This window comes from Sander lucioperca, chromosome 2 (genome assembly GCF_008315115.2).
Source record: "Sander lucioperca isolate FBNREF2018 chromosome 2, SLUC_FBN_1.2, whole genome shotgun sequence".
NCBI lineage: Eukaryota > Metazoa > Chordata > Actinopteri > Perciformes > Percidae > Sander > Sander lucioperca.
The window spans coordinates 47,860,037-47,879,992 of record NC_050174.1 but is presented as its reverse complement, the minus strand read 5'-3'; the positions used below and the strand labels follow the sequence as shown (position 1 = coordinate 47,879,992).

General features: G+C 41.9%; 1 protein-coding gene across 1 annotated transcript; it reads left to right on the top strand.

Annotated features, from left to right (window-relative positions):
- Positions 1 to 12,154: 12,154 nt before the first annotated feature.
- LOC118494625 (GTPase IMAP family member 8-like) lies at positions 12,155 to 19,709 on the top strand. Its single transcript, XM_035999048.1, has 4 exons — positions 12,155 to 12,174; positions 13,986 to 14,071; positions 15,402 to 15,461; positions 16,648 to 19,709. Exons 2-4 carry the CDS (start codon positions 14,050 to 14,052, stop codon positions 19,059 to 19,061), a joined length of 2,496 nt encoding a protein of 831 aa, XP_035854941.1. The 5' UTR covers positions 12,155 to 12,174; positions 13,986 to 14,049; the 3' UTR covers positions 19,062 to 19,709.
- The last annotated feature ends 247 nt before the right edge of the window (positions 19,710 to 19,956 follow it).

The following is a 19,956-nucleotide window of genomic DNA, read 5'->3' as shown; positions in this document are numbered from 1 at the left end:
TGGTCACTCTCGGCCTCCCCCCTCTCACATGTGCCTGGATAAAGGACTTTCTCACCAATCGGCCCCAGACGGTGAGACTGGGCCCCCACCTCTCCTCCACTCGCACGCTGAGTACCGGCTCCCCACAGGGCTGTGTGCTGAGCCCCCTCCTATACTGTCTCTACACCCACGACTGCAGTCCGACCCACAACAACAACCTCATCGTCAAGTTTGCTGGAGACACCACAATGGTCGGACTCATCTCAAAGGGAGACGAGGCAGCCAACAGAGAGGAGGTCCTGAACTTGGCAGCCTGGTGTTCAGAGAACAACCTGGCTCTGAACACCAAGAAAACAAAGGAGATCATTGTCGACTTCAGGAGGAACAGCACCGACCTAGCCCCCCTGTACATCAACGGCGAGTGTGTGGAGAGGGTCCACACCTTCCGGTTTCTCTGCGTCCTTATCTCCGCTGACATCTCCTGGACAGACAACATCACAGCGGTCATCAAGAAGGCTCAACAGCGGCTACACAACCTGGACTCCAACCTGCTGCTGACCTTCTACTGCTCGTCCATCGAGAGCCTGCTGACGTACTGTATCACAGTATGGGAGAGGCTTCAGAGCATAGTAAAGGCAGCACAGAAGATCACTGGCTGCCCTCTCCCCTCCCTGACGGACATTTACACTTCCCGCTGCGTCAGCAGAGCAGAAAACATCACCAAGGACAGCTCCCACCCTGGCTTTGATCTGTTTGACCTGCTGCCCTCAGGGAGGCGCTACAGGTGCATCAGAACAAGGACTAACAGATTCAAGAACAGTTTCTTTTCAAAAGCCATAACCACTTTGAACTCACACATGCACTGACTTCACAGTCTTACAAACCATACATACAAACCATATTTATCTTTCTATTTTTTGTATATGTATATAGCGTCTGAGAACTGTGCACCTTACCCCTCTTTCTTTTGCACTACTTATTTGATTCCATGTTGTTACATTTCTCTTACGTACATGTTGACACTGGAAAAGGAGTTGCTTTTAATCTTGTTGTACATGGGTATAATGACAATAAAAGGCATTCTATTATATTCTATTCTATTCACTGATGACCTGTTTCTGGAGAGAGAGGAGTTTGAGCCCAGTGTTTCAGCTGTGTGCCAAGAACGACATGGTAAACATGCAATTATTCACTTTTAGCTCTTTGCTTTGAAAAGATCTCTTGATTCTTGAGGCCAGTCAGTCACTCACTCACACAAGCAGAAAACACAAGAGAAGTTTAGTGTAACAATATGAAAATGTTCTAGTAGCGATGCTGGTTTGTAACCGAACTCCACAACTGTTACCCCACCACTGCAGGCTGTGAGTCAGGCTAAGAAAAGGGTTAAAGAGCTGATTGTGGCCGAGCAAGCGGAGAGAACCATCACAGACCAGTACATCAGTAAGCTGTCGCAGGCCGACTTGGACCAGCTAAATTCCCTGCAGAGGAAACTGACAGTTAGCATCCGTCTGAACCGAGCAGTGGCGGTTTTTGGCACAGGCGAACCGGGCAGCCCCGGTTGTGGATTTGCTTTACCCTGACTCGAGTGAAGTTCACTGGCTCCTCTGCTACAGATCCACTCATGACAACATAGCCGAATGAGCGGGAGCTCGCGGGTCGTCGAGGACTCGTGAGTCATCAAGAACTCGTGGGCCGTCGAGGGCTCGTGAGTTCTCGAGTAGTCTGCAAGCTTGCAATGTTTCTGGCTCTGAGTCTGCGGGTCGGGAAGTTCCTATTACCTAGGGTGACCAGACGTCCCCGGTTTCCGGGGACAGTCCCCGGTTTCGGTGACCTGTCCCCGGCTGGAGATGTCCCCAGAAATGTCCCCGGTTTTCACTGTGACTGACAGACCCGAAATTGGAATGAAATAGTCATGCACCCTACACGCACAGGCTCAAGACAGCCAGAGCAAGTCTCAAAGCTCAGAGATGTTCTAGAATGCCCATTTTACGATGCTAAAATTACTGTTTGTTTACATGGAGTCTGGTGGGTTTAGCGAACGCAATTTCGCCGACTTTTTATATTTAAAAAAGGATCTTACTCTTTACAAAAAGATCGACCTCCTTAGAAATCCTTTCCATAATGTTGTCAGACACTTTGAATATTAATCTGAGTCTGTCAGTGGCAAACCGAGCACTTTTATGAATGTAAATACAAGCGGCACAATTGACGTCCTATTAACTTACATTATAGCTTGTTTTGCCTTTGCCGACTGCAGCGATCTCGTTTAATACTGGACCAATGTCAAATGAAAATCTTTCCTCAATAGTTTTAATTGTATCTGATACTCAATGAGCTGTTGCAGAAACAAGCCCAGTGTGAAGCAATAAAGCAAAAGCTGTCAGATAAACGTAGTGCAGTAAACATTGCAACATTTCCCTCTGAGATGTAGTGGAGTACAAGTATAAAGTAGCAGCAGGGGCGATTCTAGGATCAGACCTTTAGGGGGGCTCAGCCCCTAATGAGAATGTGACACTGATGAACTGGGCTCCCTCTTAACTTTCTAAACTTAATTTTATGACCTGCTCAGGGCAGTGGTGTTCTTAACTGTCTGTGGGGCGAGACCATTGAACGCTTCGTTTGCACGTCATCCACAAGCGACAGCAGTCGGCGGGGACGAGGCAGCCGGCAGCTGCCTTCAACCTCCTACCTAACAGTCGGCTCTATCGCCTAGTTTTTATTATACTAATAAAGTGTTTTTAAAACCAAAGATACATTTTTACGTGTAAGTAAGTATTAGCCTCACGCTAATTTATCAAGACTAGGCCTACTGGCTAAACTAACGCTAGCTTCATGGCAACCCCTACACCTGGCGAGTCCCCACTCCCCCTCAGGATTTCCTCGTTGTTCAATAATACAAACAAAGAAATTGCAGACCTCAGGGAAGATGTTCGTCGGCTTTCCGAGGACTTAAAAACCAAAGATGCTTTGTTAACCGCCTGCTTGGACGTGGCTCATAATCAGTCGCTCCGGATCTCATCTCTCTCGGCGGCCTTCCAGGATACCGCGCCATGGGACCCAGCTGCCTGCCCACGCCCATCGTCCTGCTCGACACCGGTTATCAAGCCACCCTGGACTGAGGTGGTTTGCGGCCGAAAGAGAGCCTCGGGTAGGGCTCCATCGCCTCCTGCCCTCAGCCTCTCCAACCGCTTCAATGCTTTGTCGGAGTCGGAGCCGGTGGTGGCCAGTGCGGCTCACGGGCTCGCCCCGCTTCAAAGCAGACTGACCAGCCGTCGTCACGGAAGACGATTGCTACCGCGCGGCGAAAGCTTCTGAGGGATGCGGTAGTCAGACGGTCCGGTGGCCTACACTGCATGGATCGGCCAAATGACAACGTTCCTCAAAAACAATCCCCACAACCGAACGGTAAGCAATCTTCCTCTTCTTTTCCCTGCCCATCTGAAACCGACACTGACTGTTTTGCTCCCGTCACCGGCTATCCACACCCCCCCACTCCTCGTCCGCTCTTCCCCCTAACCACAGTAATTATTGGGGACTCCATCACTAGAGACCTACGGTTTCATAATGCTGTCACACACTGTTTTCCCGGAGCCAAAGTTGCAGACATCCTGGCTAAAGTTATGGACCTGATACCCTCATTTCCGACCTCTATCAAACGCATCGTGGTCCATTGTGGACATAACGACATGTCCACTCGGATTCAGGAGTGTGAGCGCACAAGGCGAGACTTTACCACTCTCATTGAGGCTTTAAAAAGCACTGGGAAGTCGGTTTTTATTTCGGGCCCATTTCCATCTCTAGGTCGCGGATCAGGCCTCTTTAGTAGACTACTCTCCCTTAACACCTGGCTCCAGCTCACATGCAGCATTCACAAGATAGGTTTTATTGACAACTTCAATCTGTTTTGGGAACGTGGCTCCCTGTTCAGCAGGGATGGGATTCATCCCAATACACGCGGAAGCCAGATGCTACGTGGAAATTTGCACCACGCCCTGCATACCCAGACCTCTGATTGACTGTTTACATCCCGTAAACACTCCCACAAGCACACTGACCAGACACACTCTCCCAAAGTCAATAATCAGAGATACAGCGCTACACGCCCCTCTGTGCTCCCTTCAGAGCAATCACTCATTCATAATCCCATAACCACCGTGTCTGTCCCCCGACTGAGACCGTTTAAACCAAACGCTAACAAAAGAGGTGCTATACTAAACAACCTAATTGGAATTAAAACAACCACTGCAACGATAGAACAGAATAGGAAAATCAAATGTGGACTATTAAATATTAGATCTCTGTCATCGAAAGCATTATTGGTAAACGAATTGATATCAGATAACCACATTGATTTATTCTGCCTCACCGAAACCTGGCTGGGCCATGACGAATATGTTAGTTTAAACGAAGCCACTCCTCCCAGTCATAATAATACCCAAATTCCACGAGGCTCAGGCCGAGGAGGGGGAGTTGCAGCCATATTTGACTCGAGCCTGTTAATTAATCCTAAACCTAAACTAAATTATAATTCGTTTGAAAGCCTTGTTCTTAATCTTCAACACCCAACATGGAAAACAGTACAGCCAATTATATTTGTTGTTGTTTACCGAGCACCAGGTCCATATTCTGAGTTTTTATCTGAATTCTCAGAGTTTTTATCATGCGTAGTCCTTCAATCAGACAAAGTACTTATTGTAGGTGATTTTAATATCCATGTGGACATTGACAGCAATAGCCTTAGTACTGCTTTCAATTCACTGCTAGATTCTATTGGTTTCAGTCAGAGGGTGCATAAGGCCACGCACTGTTTTAACCACACCCTCGACCTTGTGCTAGAATATGGCATCAAAATTGACGATTTAATAGTATTTCCGCAGAATCCTTTATTATCAGACCATTTTTTAATAACTTTCGAATTCCTACTACCAGACTATACGAAATTAAATAAAAGTTTCTACACTAGATGCTTATCTGACAGTGCTATAGCTAAATTTAAGGAAGATATTCCAACAGCACTTAACTCAATGTCATGCCTTAATATAACAGAGGACTGTTATGTTAACTCTAGTCCCTCCCAACTTGATAACTTTGTAGACGCTGCTACGGCCTGCCTACGGACTACTTTAGACTCGGTTGCTCCTCTCAAAAAGAAGATGATGAAGGAAAGGAAACTAGCACCTTGGTATAACTCCCAAACTCGCAAATTAAAACAAATCTCACGAAAACTTGAAAGTAAATGGCGTTCCACCAAACTGGAAGAATCTCGTGTGGATTGGCAAGATAGTCTAAAAAATTATAGGAGGGCCCTCAGAAATGCCAGATCAGACTATTACTCAATACTAATAGAAGAAAATAAGAACAACCCAAGGTTTCTTTTCAGCACTGTAGCCAGGCTGACAAAGAGTCATAGCTCTGTTGAGCCATCTATTCCTATAGCTCTGAGCAGTGATGACTTCATGACCTTTTTTAATGATAAAATTATAACAATTAGAGAACAAATTCATCACCTTCTGCACACAGCTTCTAACGGCTCACCATCGGGCGCAGGAGGGCTAGAGAGAACGATAAGACCTGATACTTATTTAGACGGCTTTTATCCTTTAGACCTCCAACAATTAACATTAAGGGTCTCTTCAGCTAAGCCAACTACCTGTCTCCTAGACCCCATTCCAACGAGGCTACTTAAAGAAGCACTACCCGTGGTCAATACCACATTACTAGATACGATCAATATGTCCTTATTAACGGGTCACGTACCGCAGTCTTTTAAAGTAGCTGTGATAAAACCTATTCTGAAAAAACCCACCCTCGACCCTGAGGTCTTAGCCAACTATAGACCTATATCTAACCTCCCGTTTCTATCCAAAATCCTTGAGAAGGTAGTCGCTAATCAATTGTGTGACTTTCTGCATAGAAATAGTCTATTTGAAGACTTTCAGTCAGGATTTAGAATGCATCATAGCACAGAGACGGCACTGGTGAAAATCACTAACGACCTTCTAACTGCTGCTGACAAAGGACTTGTCTCCATACTTGTCTTATTAGATCTTAGTGCTGCATTCGACACTATTGACCATACCATCCTCTTACAGAGACTGGAAGATTTAGTTGGCATTAAAGGAATCCCACTAAGCTGGTTTAAGTCCTATTTTTCTGAGCGATCCCAATTTGTTAATATTAACGATAAACCATCCAAATACGCTAAAGTTAGCCATGGAGTTCCTCAAGGCTCAGTGCTTGGACCAATTCTATTCTCTTTATATATGCTTCCTCTAGGCAATATTATTAGGAAACACTCAATTAACTTTCACTGTTACGTAGACGACACCCAATTATATCTGTCAATCAAGCCAGACGAAAGCGGTCAGTTAGCTAAACTTCAAGCGTGCATTAAAGATATAAAATCCTGGATGACCCACAATTTTCTGATGTTAAACTCAAACAAAACGGAAGTTATTGTGCTGGGACCCAAGCACCACCGAACTTCATTATCTAAATATATAGCTACCCTAGATGGTATTGCCCAGGCCTCCAGCACTACTATCAGAAATCTAGGAATCATTTTTGACCAGGATCTATCCTTTAACGCCCACTTAAAACAAACCTCAAGAACAGCCTTTTTCCATCTTCGTAATATTGCCAAAATCAGGAACATCCTGTCTCAAAACGATGCTGAAAAACTAGTCCATGCATTCGTAACTTCCCGGCTGGACTACTGTAATTCTTTACTATCAGGCTGCTCAAATAAGTCCCTCAAGACCCTCCAGCTGATCCAGAATGCTGCAGCACGTGTTCTGACAAGAACTAACAAAAGAGATCACATTTCTCCTGTATTAGCTTCTCTGCATTGGCTTCCTGTAAAATCCAGGATTGAATTTAAAATCCTTCTCCTGACCTACAAAGCACTAAATGGTCAAGCACCATCATACATAGAAGAGCTCTTAGTACCTTATTGTCCCACTAGAGCACTGCGCTCCCAGAACTCAGAGCTACTTGTGGTTCCTAGAGTCTCTAAAAGTAGAATGGGAGCCAGAGCCTTCAGCTACCAGGCTCCTCTCCTGTGGAACCAGCTCCCAACTTGGGTCCGGGGGGCTGACACCGTCGCCACATTTAAGAATAAACTGAAAACCATCATCTTTGATAAAGCTTATAGTTAGGGAGTGAGGAGTTGCAGCATAGTAGAGTAGAGTAGAGGGAGGCAGGAAGTACAAGCCCGTTCCGGCAGGGGAGAGTACGAGCCCGGTCCAGGGCCCCTCTCTTTAGCCTGCCTCTCTTAGTTATGCTATTATAACTCTAGACTGCTGTGGGAAGCTCCTTCCAAGGACACAATGAGCCGCTCCCTCTTCTCTCTTTTCACTTGTCTCCTTTTGTGTGCATCTTAGTCCCAGAAATGCCTGTTACTAACCTAGCTCTGGGGAGTTTTTCTCCCCGGAGTCCCTTTGCTTCTTCTTCACCCAGAACATCGCCTTGGAATTGGGTGGCACCTACACCGGGGTCCTGGGTGCAGCTGACGCTATGGACTTACTACACCCTGCTACGCTCTGCGTTTCCCCGCAGTGTCCGACTGCGTCCTGCCGCGTCCAACCGCGTCCACCCAGGCTGCTGTGCCACACTACACCCCGTAACGCCCTGCTGTGCCCTACTATGACATGAACTACTATGACTACCATTGTGATCACTGTTTCACTATCTTTATTATGACTATTATTGCCACCATTCACCACTCCCCCAACTGGTGCCGTCAGACACCGCCTACCAAGAGTCTGGGTCTGTCCGAGGTTTCTTCCTAACAAAAAGGGGAGTTTTTCCTTGCCACTGTCGCAATAGCTACTGCTAATGCTTGCTCTTGAGGCAACCACTGTAATAGTTGGGGCTTCGTAAAGTACAGAGTTTGGTCTAGACCTACTCTATCTGTAAAGTGTCTCGAGATAACTCTTGTTATGATTTGATACTATAAATAAAATTGAATTGAATTGAAATTGAATTGAATTGAATTGAATATAATGCATGCAAAAGTATTAATCTGCGACATGAAATTACCAACTTCTTCACAACCGCACTCCTGCTCTCCCTTTGACAGATAGAGACTCAGCCAAAGGGCCAAAATTATAATGTATTCTCATGTAAACTATTTATGTCAACACAGACATTTCTGTTAGCCAATGTATCTCACCATAATGTTTAGACAATCCCACTTACTTACACACACACACACACACATATATATATATATATATTTAAATCCCACTTACAAACATGAATATATATTTCTACTGGTATGCTTCCTAGTAACATTAATGCAAAAATATGAAGAAAAAATCTATTCAACCTGTGTGTGCATGGTTAAAATTCTGAAGTGCTAAATAGTTCAGGCTACAGCACAAATATTTCCATCCATAGATAAGAATAATCAAGTCTAACCTCTGAATTTCTTTTCAAAGTGCACCAGATTGATGCATTTAAATGCACATTTTCTTACAGGGGAGCATGCCCACCCCCCCTGGGGCAGTGTCCCCGTTTTAAGTTTTACAAAGATAAAAACATTACCTTTTTGGAGGCTTCTGAGCTGAAAATGTCCCCGGATTTTGTCTCAGAAATCTGGTCACCTTACTATAACCTGTCTCGGACTGTCTCTCTGCTCACTCAGTCGCTTGTAAGTTATAAAGTTTTTGGCAGCTAAGATGGCTAGGACTAGTAGTAGCTAATGTTGCAAGAGGTTTGTGTGTGGCACTGTTATCATTTTAGATTGAATTGTAGTAGGACTCAGCTGATCCGAGTTAATGATACTAGAGACTCGCGACTCATGAGTTAATTTAAAGAGTCAGGTTAAAGATTCGAATGAGTCACAACTCAAACAGGTTTATAAAGCACTCAAAACTTTGAGTTTCATGTGTAGACTACTCCCATACAGCTCGCATCAGGTGTTAAAATGAAATGTACTAAAACACGGAAAAAAACTTTAGTTTTACATTTTATGAAACTGTCTCAATGTAATACCGGTACGGCAGCGTAGCCCGCTGTGCAGACAGACAGCAGTTGGAGCTCCCACAGACGGAGAGCTCTGCGTCCGTTAGCAGCGGTTTCTCGCTGCGCTGCTGGTCCCCAGAGCAGCATGGTCAACTGGAGAGTCCGGTACAGTCTGACTCTGCAAACAGAGATACCATCAGCGCTATACAGCGGAGCGTTCAGATTCAGTCAAATCAGCGCCAGCCGCATGTGTATATACTGTAGTGACTGTGGATGAGAGGGAAGCTGGCTGCTGAAACTCAGACGTTTTGGCGCCCGTGATATTCCTTTGGCACCGGCTAAAACCTCCTTAAGGGACGCCAAAAAATTTTCTATGCAGTAAAAACCCTGAATAAATACCGGTAATAAATTCATAATACTAACTAGGGCTGTCAAACGATTAATTATTTCTTAATTGCGATTAATCGCATGTTTTATCACATGATTAAAATTCTATTATTTTGCATTTCAGAACAGTTTTTAAGTACATATTAACAATGGAAAGCAATTCTTACCAGTGTATCTTGATTGGGAATCAAATGAATGCAAAGAAAGTTACTTTATGAAATTGACATTAAGATTTGTATTTGTTTATTATTTATTTATTTACTGTAAACAAAAGAAAATGTGTGAATTTAGTCACACATTTGAATCTAGAGTCAATATAGTGTGCAGTAATTCCTAAATAATTTTGATTATTCACTGACGTCCAGTGATCACCGATTAATGAGACAGCGTTTGCACTTTGCAGCAGTTCCAGTTGGGCTGCTTTCTCCGTGTCGTACAGGCTGTGTGTGCGTGACACTACTGTCCCCCTTGACGGCAATGTATAAGACGGGTCAGAACATGCCAACCGTAGTCTTTAAGACCCGAGTCTTCTATGATGCTGACAGGTCTGCAGTTAGTTGGCACCCATTTCACAAGAGCTGTAGTAATTTTTTGGGATTTGGTTTCATCCACAGGTCGGCAAGTAGTAGCACTCTCCAGTCACGTTAACTGTACTATGCTTAGCTCGTAGGTGGTAGCTCAAGCTTGACGTGCTTCGGTGATATTTGAATTCGGCTTTACACAATGTGCATATGGCTTTCGACTTCTGAGCCGTCCGGGAGTTTTGGAAAATAAAAAGCACCATTCAGAATTGTCTTGCTGCTGTCTTTCTCCATCGTGCCTGCAGCCTGCAGCAGCAGGATGTGTTACGAGGAAGTATGGCAGCTTGATGATAAGTAAAGTTGTGGCAAAGGGTCAAAATAGTAGCCTGTTAGGCACGATGCGAAGCCGAGTGAAGTGTAAAATAATAAATTTTACTTCTGCTACTTGGGTGGAGTGATATGCTTGCAGCACCTGAGAAGCCCCGAGCAGAGAGTAGTAATGCTTCGCCTTTCTGAGAATATAGTTCCCAGTTTATATACGGTTAGAAGATGGCTGTGTCTCATGTGACCTTGTTATTTGTACACGCTGTGACTATATAAATCACAACATGTAAATAGGAACATGTTGCCGTTATTTTGTCACTTACTGGGAGCAGTAGGCTAGTTGGAACCGGTTACCTTCAGGATCCGTGCTAAGCTAAGCTACTGGTGGGGCCATCGGACAGAGTTACAACATGCATGGAGATGAGAAGGGTATGTATGGACTTATCTAACTCTGGGGGTTATGGTGAATAAGCTAAAGTCCCAATAAGTTGGCGTGTTCCTTTAAAGAAGCGAGCTTGTGACCGAGAGGTCGTCGGTTCAATCCCCAGACCGACAGGATAAAATCTGGGTGGGGAAAGTGAAAGAGCAGCGCTTGTCCCTCCCTCATTACTACCACTGAGGTGCCCTTGAGCAAGGCCCTTAACCTCCAACCGGTCCAGTGGAGCTGCTCAGTGGCCAGCAGATCAGACTGTGGTTGTACTGGGCAGCTTCCAGGTATGAATGTGTGCAACTGTGTAAATGAGATCAGGGCGTTCCTGCAAAAGAAAGGTTGCCTCTCAGTGAACCTTCCCTGAATAAATAAAGGTTAAAATAAAAATAAAAAACATCACAGGAACCTTAAAAGGTAATTCAATACAACAGCCCTAAATACACAAGTTTACAGAGTTCACTGTGTAAACAAGGGATTAACTCAATGGGTTTTTTATCAGACAGCTATTTACTACTTACGTTACAGATTACATTTCACATACTCATGACAATAAAAAACATGACATATACTACACATTATACTGCCCAACAATATGCAAGGTAGTTAAACTTAGTTAAATTTAAGTTCATATTTCTTAACAAAATGCATATATTATGACTGACAGGGAATATTATGCAGAATTTACTTTGAAGGCTGTACGTATTTTTCTCATTATATTTACGTAATTTTACTCTAATCAAAAAACGTTTGCTTTTAATTGAGTATTTGTGTGTATTACTACATAATCTGATACTTCTTTCACTATTACCACTGAAAAGTTCCACAACAAAATGTTTTTTGGCCAGTAAGGACATATTATCAGTAATGCACTTACAAATACAATTGCATATGAACTACTTAAAAATGTTTGTTTTTTTGTTTTTGTTTTTTTTACAAAAAAAATGACAATTTTTTCTTTATCATCTACAAAAGTATGGCTGTTTCTTTGTGCTGTTAATAACAACTGCAGCCATCCCAAACGGCCTGTGTTTTCCATGGATGTATTAAGATGTTTTCAGATAGATTAATACTATCTGAAAACATACTTAATATTACGGCAAACCAAAGGCTCCAAAAGAAACACTGATCCGACAACTGAGCTTGATTATCAGCCTTACAAAGTCATTATATTTTTAAGTGTCTCTGTTTTTTTGGCCACCATCTGTATCATCGCAATCATCATCTTTCAGTTCATATTTATTTTCATTTATCCTTTTGAACACCTATTGTTGATGGTTGTTCAATAAAGTTTTCAATTCAATTCCATTCAGTCCAGCAGGTGGAGCTCCAACACCAACTAGTGAAGCCGGCGGATTAACCTTAACTTCGCTGTAATGAAATAAAAATCAAGATACCATTTGGTTGACATAGACTCCGTTCATTTTTGTTTTTAAACGTGCATGTTTTGAGCTAATTTGGAGTATTTTGAAGTAATATGAGTAGTTGAAAAAAAAAAAAGTAAAACTTCAACTTTCTTTACTTTCACTTTTCATCAGAGTGGAGTAATGGCGCAGCAACACTACGTTGGTGAGTAAACTACCAAACTAAATACAAACAGATGAACAAACCCCGTGTTGGTAATTAGAACAAAAAGTGATATTATTATACCAATAGTCTACAAAGTAATTAATCTGGTTCTGGTTGTTGATGATTGTAAGGCACCTTACTGTAGGGTGAAGGAAGGGTGGGTCTCTTACAGGACAGCTTGTAAAACAATGCGGTTACGAAATCATAATTAAATAAGAAAGCCTTGAATTAACATCCCTAACATTATACTGGTACACAGCAGGGTAGACTGACAGATGTTTCGGATCAATGTGGAAAAACTTTAACCGGAAATAAATGACGTGCAGACTAAATCTGCTTATTTTATTTAGAAAAAAAAATGTTTTAACCGTTTTTTAGAGTAACCGATATGTCTGAAGATTTGGTCCGTTTGTGATTTTAAAGATCTACAGCATTTCAATAAAGCTCTTTCTGTTTTACTGTAAAGTGACCTCCACCGCAGAGAAAACTAACGAGGGAGAAAGCCCTTACTGATGACGTCTACTGTAGGACAAACTACTGAGGCTTTATACTTCTCTGTAGCCTACTGTAACCTACTAAACATATTACTGCTGCTAGCCTAAGTGATACTATAAGACTGACACATCTAAACAAGTAATGTTAAAGGGATTGTTTGTAAGAATATAATACTGATTCCTATTACTTTGGAAATCATCAGATCATTCGAGGACTGGGCCTATTCTCAGAGTTGATTTATTAATTGTCTAATCCTGAGATCATAGATTGTCTATATACTCTCTATACATGTACTCACACTCTTCTTCTCTTTGTGAAGATCATCTGTGGTTGAAATGTTGTCAGTTATGTCTATTATAGAATTTAAAAAGTGTGCAGCGTGCATGTATCTGTTTGTTTTACTGATTATTGATTATTACTCCCCAAGCCCTGCAAAGATTTTAAAGCATGTATGAAGCGTGCAGCTCTTAAGATCTTTTTGAGGCTTAAAGAGACAGGTGCTGAAATGAGCATTTCAGACAGAGGGTGAATAGAGCTATATATATACTCGGATAGACAGTATGAAAGAATTAAAGTGTTTTTTGAACATTAAAGCATGTAAACATGTTCTACAAACGTAATAGAAACCTCAAATACAAGTATGAACCTAAACTGAGCATGATATGGTACCTATAACATGTCAGTATGTTGTTATCTTACCCTGTAGTGATTGGACTAAACGGCTGCAGAAGTTTGTGGAGTTTTCATTCTTGGTGTTTCAGCTTCTTGATGTTTGTGACAGTAACAGATGATTGTGTAACAGCTGCTTTAAAAATACAGAAATGATTGAAGGAAAGACATATTACAGACCTCATCAATCCTTACAGGATTCATCAGTTAATCTGTACTATCATCAAGGGACAACTGATTTGTTGTGTGGACACAAAGAGAAACATACAAATTGAAACATTAAAAATAAAGCACCAGAGAAATAATCTACCCATATAATTCAAATACATCTTCTCCTGTACGTCACAATGAAAGCAGCCCATTAGGTTTTCTCCCTGTATAAAAGAATATGGAGGAAATCAAGTGTAGATTTATATTGTAGCCTGATAACGTTCAAAGTCTGTCACACCTGGGGCTAGGATTGTGCAACAAAAACTGATATTGGACTATAAAGTTCAGACACCTAAAGGCCGCAGTCAATCTTTGGCATAGATAACCTAATAGCAACATAGATAACCCATGTCACTACCTGAAACAAGCACAAAAGTGTTAAAAGTGTCCTGGAGACAGGTTTCTTTTTTAACCATTTTGTTATTTTGTGTTTGAAGGGTTATAAAACCAACTGTTGGTCTCCAGCTGAGCTTCTTCTATTGTTTCCAGCATAGTGACAGTATGGCAGCTTCCGCAGCATTTGGTGAGTACAGTCAGATTTACAGCAGAAATATGCGTTGACCCTATTCATTTCTTCAGAGGTACTATATTTTATGTTAAATCCCTCATAGCAGGCGAAAGGTTCTGTCTCATATGTCAGTATTAGGACCAAATCTATACCACTAGATGGAGACACAGGATTAAATATTTGATGATAGGTCTTAATCCATTACTGCCACTGCCTTCAGGTTGTAGCCTACTTTACAATCTTAAATAAAGCAATCCAACATCCCAGTACAATATTGAATTAATAAAAGTAGGTATCAGTATTTTTTTCTTTTGGGTCAGTGCTCCATCTATTAGGAACACAAACTTGACAAACAGTATTTACAGTATCTATCTTTCTATCATGTTAATAGCTGTGAATTTGGAACTATCTGTCTATCTAACTAACAATATCTACAGTATCTAACAGTGTCTAGTATCTATCTCACAGTGTCTGTCATGTTAATAGCTGTGAATCTGGACCTCCAGAGCGTTCTGAACAGTTAGTAGTCTGAAAGTCTTTTTAACTTTAACCTTAGCTAATGTTAGCTTAGCAGCCAAATGGAGACTGAAAACTGTCAGCAGGATCATTTGGGTTCCATCAGATTACAGAACAGTGAGATGTGATGTAGCTAAAATGGACAATCTATTATTGTGATGACAAACTCCTTCTATTTACTGTCAAGATGAGTATTTTGGAAAATAATAATAAAGAGTATTGAATAAGTACATTCAACAAAACTGCAGCTGGTAGAGTTTTTTTTTGTTAATTCTACTACCCCTACTATCCTCCATCTTTCACAGTGTAGTCATGTTAGGAAGGGCTAGCATCACAACCTGTGGACAGCAGCAATGATAATAGCCACCAATAACTCTTTTAATGTACAGATATGTGAGAAATATATTTAAGGATACTTAAATACATTTTCTGGTGGAAAGTTAGACGATGATGTCAGTCCCCCTCATAATGTCCTACCCATAGAAATAAAATGTATGTATGTTTATTCTATTGCTATGGTCGTGCCTCTGTGGTGTTAATATTAACCATATGGTTTAACTTAAAAGTGCAAACAAATTCTACTAAATGCTAACAGCTAAGATAAATAATGCTGATCATTTGCTGTGGCACAAAGTCAAACTGTATCACATGCCTTTGATATGATAAACACAATACATGTTTAATACATTGAACATCATTTGAATATCAATAATAATATTGCAAGTGGCTGTCATTTTCCTACTGATTCAACATTAAAACATAAATCTGAAATGTTGAGTTGACTGAGGTTTAATTTTCTGAAATGTTATTTTTTTCTGTTTTCTTACAGAAGGAAACATCGCGAGATCTCTGAGCCACAGCAGCAGCTGTCCGATTCTTCCCCCTTCCAGTGAGTTCAACTGATCTGACTCGTTAAGTGTTATGTTAGTTATTCTTCAGTCTGTCTGGAGCTGTTGTCAGAGCAGCAAATACTTCAGCAGCTGTGCTACTAAACCCACAAACAAAACATATTTGCAGGTGAAGCCCATAAATGAAAATGTTTGTGTGGTTCAAAACACACAAACATTTAGTTTAACCAGTGGGACTAGAAAATATTTTGTTATTATTATTTATTTATTTTAAGATTATTTTTTTGGGCTTTTCTGCCTTTAATGGACAGGACAGCTAGGTGAGAAAGGGGGGAGAGAGGGGGAAGACATGCAGGAAATCGTCAGTCAGAGCCTGGTCCATAGTGACACTTAATTTCGTAGGAAAGACTTAACGGAAGAGGGAAGAGACCAAGTAGTAAGTAGGGAATTATCTACAATCCAGTTTTGGTCAAGTGAGTGTCAAAGTTTAGGCAGTTATTTAAAACGGACAATTTTGCTACATTTGGAGGATTAAATGAGATGATGTAAAGTTGAATATCATCTGTGTAGCAGTGGTAGGAGATACATTTGAAAGTGTCTTATTATCTGTCCAAGGGGATATATACACAAGGCAAACAAAATAGGACCAAGGACAGGATTTTGGGGAACAACACAAAATAAAGTTTCAGATGAAGAGGCATTATTGCCAACATCATCAGAGAGGTAGGAGGAGAACCACTGCAGGGCTGACCCAGAGATACACACCCACTGCCTACATCTGTTGATTAGGAAACTGTGGTTCACAGCGGCAAAAGCTGCACTGACACGCAACAGTACCAAACAGAAAACACTCTCCTGCATCACCATGAATCTAAAAATATAATTTGAGACTCTGAAAATAGCTGTTTCTTTTGAGTCCTCCTATGGAAGCCAGACTGATACCTGTGCAAAAGTATATGCTCGTTGAATACAGTTTTATGCTGCTTAGCAACTCCTTTCTATAACTTTGGCTATTGCTATACTAGGCAACTTGGAGATAGGCCTGTAATGTAAGGGTAGAGACTTCTCTTTGACAACACAGCTCAGAGGTGAGTCCAAGGTCTAGATGGCTGACAGCTTTTTTGCTGGTCCACCAGTTAGAGTTATGTTTCATCATAATCCTGTTAGATTGGTCTTGTATCAGGTTCAGTTCTAGTTCATCATTCTAATTCAGTGTTTTCTTTTCAGTGTCAGAGCTGAGGGTTGTTCTGCTGGGGAACAGCTGGTCTGAGAGGAGTTCAGTGGGGAACTTCATACTGGGAGAGACTAGGTTCAACACTGAGGAAGAACCAGACTGCTGTCTGAGAGAAAGAGGACAGTTAAAGGAGAAAATGATCGTTCTGATCAACACTCCAGATCTGCTGCATCCCAACATCTCTGAAAACAACCTAAAAAAACATGTAGAAAACTGTGTGAGACTCTCTGATCCTGACCCTCATGTGTTCCTGCTGGTTCTACAGCCTGAAGACTTCACTGAGAAACACAAAGTAAAGCTCTGCCGGGTCTTGAGACTCTTCGGTTATCAATCATTTGACCATTCATTGATACTGATATCAACACCCAGAGAGGATAGTGCAGCTTTCAAAGACAAAGATGAACCAGACCAGTCATTAAAAGACATGATCAAAATGTGTAGATACAGATACTTGAAGCAGAAGAACCTTGAACTTTCAGAGCTGTTAACACGTTTAAATCAAACTGCAACGGAATACAATGGAGAGCATATGAGCTGTGATGTATTTGAGGATGCAGGTTTGATCATGACACCAACATCTGGACACATCAGACCAGCTTTAAACCTGGTTCTGTGTGGGAGGAGAGGAGCAGGGAAGACTTCAGCAGCCAAGGCTATTTTAGGTCAGACAGAGCTTCATTCAGTCTCCAACTCATCAGAGTGTGTTAAACATCAGGGAGAGGTGTGTGGACGTTGGGTTTCCCTGGTGGAGCTGCCTGCCTTGTATGGAGAAGGTCAGGAGGCAGTGATGGCGAAATCATTGAGGTGTATCTCCCTCTGTGATCCTGAGGGCGTCCATGCCTTCATCCTGGTCCTCCCTGTGGGTCCCCTCACTGATGAAGACAAGGGAGAGTTAGAGACCATCCAGAACACTTTCAACTCTCCAGTCAATGACTTCACCATGATTCTGTTCACTGTGGAGTCAGATCCTAAAGCTCCAGCTGTTGTTAAGTTTCTAAAGAAAGACAATGGCATCCAGGAGCTCTGTCAGAGCTGTGGAGGAAGATATGTTGTTCTCAACATCAAGGACCAGCAGCAGATCCCAGAGTTCTTGGATGCTGTGGAAAAAACAAGAGTTGAAGGATCCAGATGCTTCACAAAGGACATATTCACCAAGGCTCAGATGGAGAAGGTTTCAAGACTTGAAGCTGAACTGCAGGATGTGAAACAAAAGACTGCCATAGGAGGTAATGATGAGAGTCAGAGCAGAGAGTGTCTCAGAATGGTGCTGATTGGGAAGACTGGCAGTGGGAAGAGTGCAACAGCAAACACCATTTTGGGCGAAAAGCACTTCAAACCCAGAATCACACCGAAGCCAGCGACCAAGTCTTGTAAGAAAGCAACGGGAGAGATTAATGGACGGCCAGCGGTTGTCGTGAACACCCCCGGCTTGTTCGACAAGACTTTGTCTGATGATGAAGTTCAGCAGGAGATTCAAAAATGCATCCGCATGTTGTCTCCTGGACCTCATGTGTTCTTACTGGTGTTGCAGATCGGGAACTTCACACAAGAGGAAAAAGACTCTGTGGAACTGATCAAGAAATATTTTGGCAAGAAGTCTGAAGATTTCATCATCATTATATTCACCAGAGGAGACGATCTGGAGGATCAGTTATTTGATAGTTATGTCGAAAACTGTGATGGCTTTGTCAAAAAACTCATCTTTGACTGTGGAGGGAGATACCAGGTCTTCAACAACAAAGATGACACAAACCGCACACAAGTCAGAGAGCTGCTGACCAATATCGAGACCATGGTGAGGGAAAATGGCGGCTGCTACAACAATGAGATGTTTGACAACACAGAGGGATACATACAAGTGCAGAAGCTCTTGAAAGAGAAGGAAGAAGAGATGAAGAGAAAGGATGAGGACCTCCGGAGAAAACACGAGGAAGACTTGAAAACACTGAAAAAGAAAATCAAAGAAGAGGAGAGGAAACTGAGAGAAAAACAGCTACAGGAAAAAGACGAATGCATCAACAAGGAGCGTGAGAAGAGAAAGAAAGAACGGGAGGAAGAGGAGAGGAGACGCAAAAAACAAGAAGAAACTATGCGACAGGAATGGAGAAGAAAATTGGAAGCTTCAGAGAAAACAGTTCAGTTAGAAAGAGAGCTAAAGGAAAGCGCTGAGAGGAAGCTGGAGCTGTTTAGAAAAGAGACGAAGAGAGATCGAGATGCCTGGGATAAGGAAAGAAAGGAGACCTGGGAACGAATACGTCAAGAGGATAAACAAAGCCTAGAGGAGGGGAAAACCAGCTTCAGGAAGCTCCAAGAAGAGTACCATCATAAGAGAAGAAAATGGACATTTTCTGTGGTTGTGCTGCTGTTGTTTCTGTTGTTTCTATTATGTTATATATTTCTGAGTTAGAAACACACAAACTGCAGACAGCCCTATGACAAAGGTGGCAGGTTTACATTTATTGACTACACTACAGATCAATGTCTCCATCTTCAGATTACACAAAGTTATTCAGGAAAAAAAATCGACACACAGGGAAAAGACATTAATACAGCCATATGACTCACAACAACAAAAAAACAAAAAGTAGTCTGTTGAAGTGTGTAGAAATGGGAACTTCTGACTAAAAATCAAATGATATGGCTACTAATCCAGTTCTCTGGATGTTTTGTAGGTTTTCTCAAACCCCAGTTCACTATGTGACAGTAAAGCCGTTTTCTCATATGAACTCTGGACAATGTCTTCAGTTTTCCTTTTACACATGTAGCACCCAACAGGAGATTTTTCCTTTAAGGCGCGTTCTTACTTACTGTAAATAATCTGTTTGATCTAGGCCAGGGATGGCGCCTGGGTAGATCTGTTCCTTACATTTTTTGACAATTTTGGCGTTGGCCCTTACCGACAGAACTTCCCGAATCTTGTTGTCTCTCCATTAAGACATTTACGTTGGCGTCTTCATGTAAATCACTTTTCTTCTTCACCCTCAGACAGGGTTCAAAGTTAGCACCATCTACACGCCAAATGCTGGTGGCTGGTAGATTTGCTTCACTTACTAGCTTACTGGAAGCACTGACTATAATCAAAACTCAAAAAACACTCCCTCAAGCTACTGCAACTGTCTTTTTTAGCTAGTTAGCTACCAAACTAGTCACAAGCCATCCAAATGTAAGGTGGATTTGTTTTAAATTATGAAACATGGCAAAACCGAATTGTCCAGTTTAAAGACAGGACTCTTAATATGCAGCTTTTGTTGGTCAGTAAATCTTTTAAAATTGTCAGCTAACTGCCTTTTTTTCTATGTCTG

Bases quoted from the DNA above. Each gene is read 5' to 3' on its own strand.
- LOC118494625 (XM_035999048.1), top strand. From the start codon at position 14,050: ATGGCAGCTTCCGCAGCATTTG. The intron at 14,072-15,401 runs GTGAGTACAGTC...GTTTTCTTACAG, and splicing joins GGCAGCTTCCGCAGCATTTG to AAGGAAACATCGCGAGATCT. The intron at 15,462-16,647 runs GTGAGTTCAACT...TTTTCTTTTCAG, and splicing joins TCCGATTCTTCCCCCTTCCA to TGTCAGAGCTGAGGGTTGTT.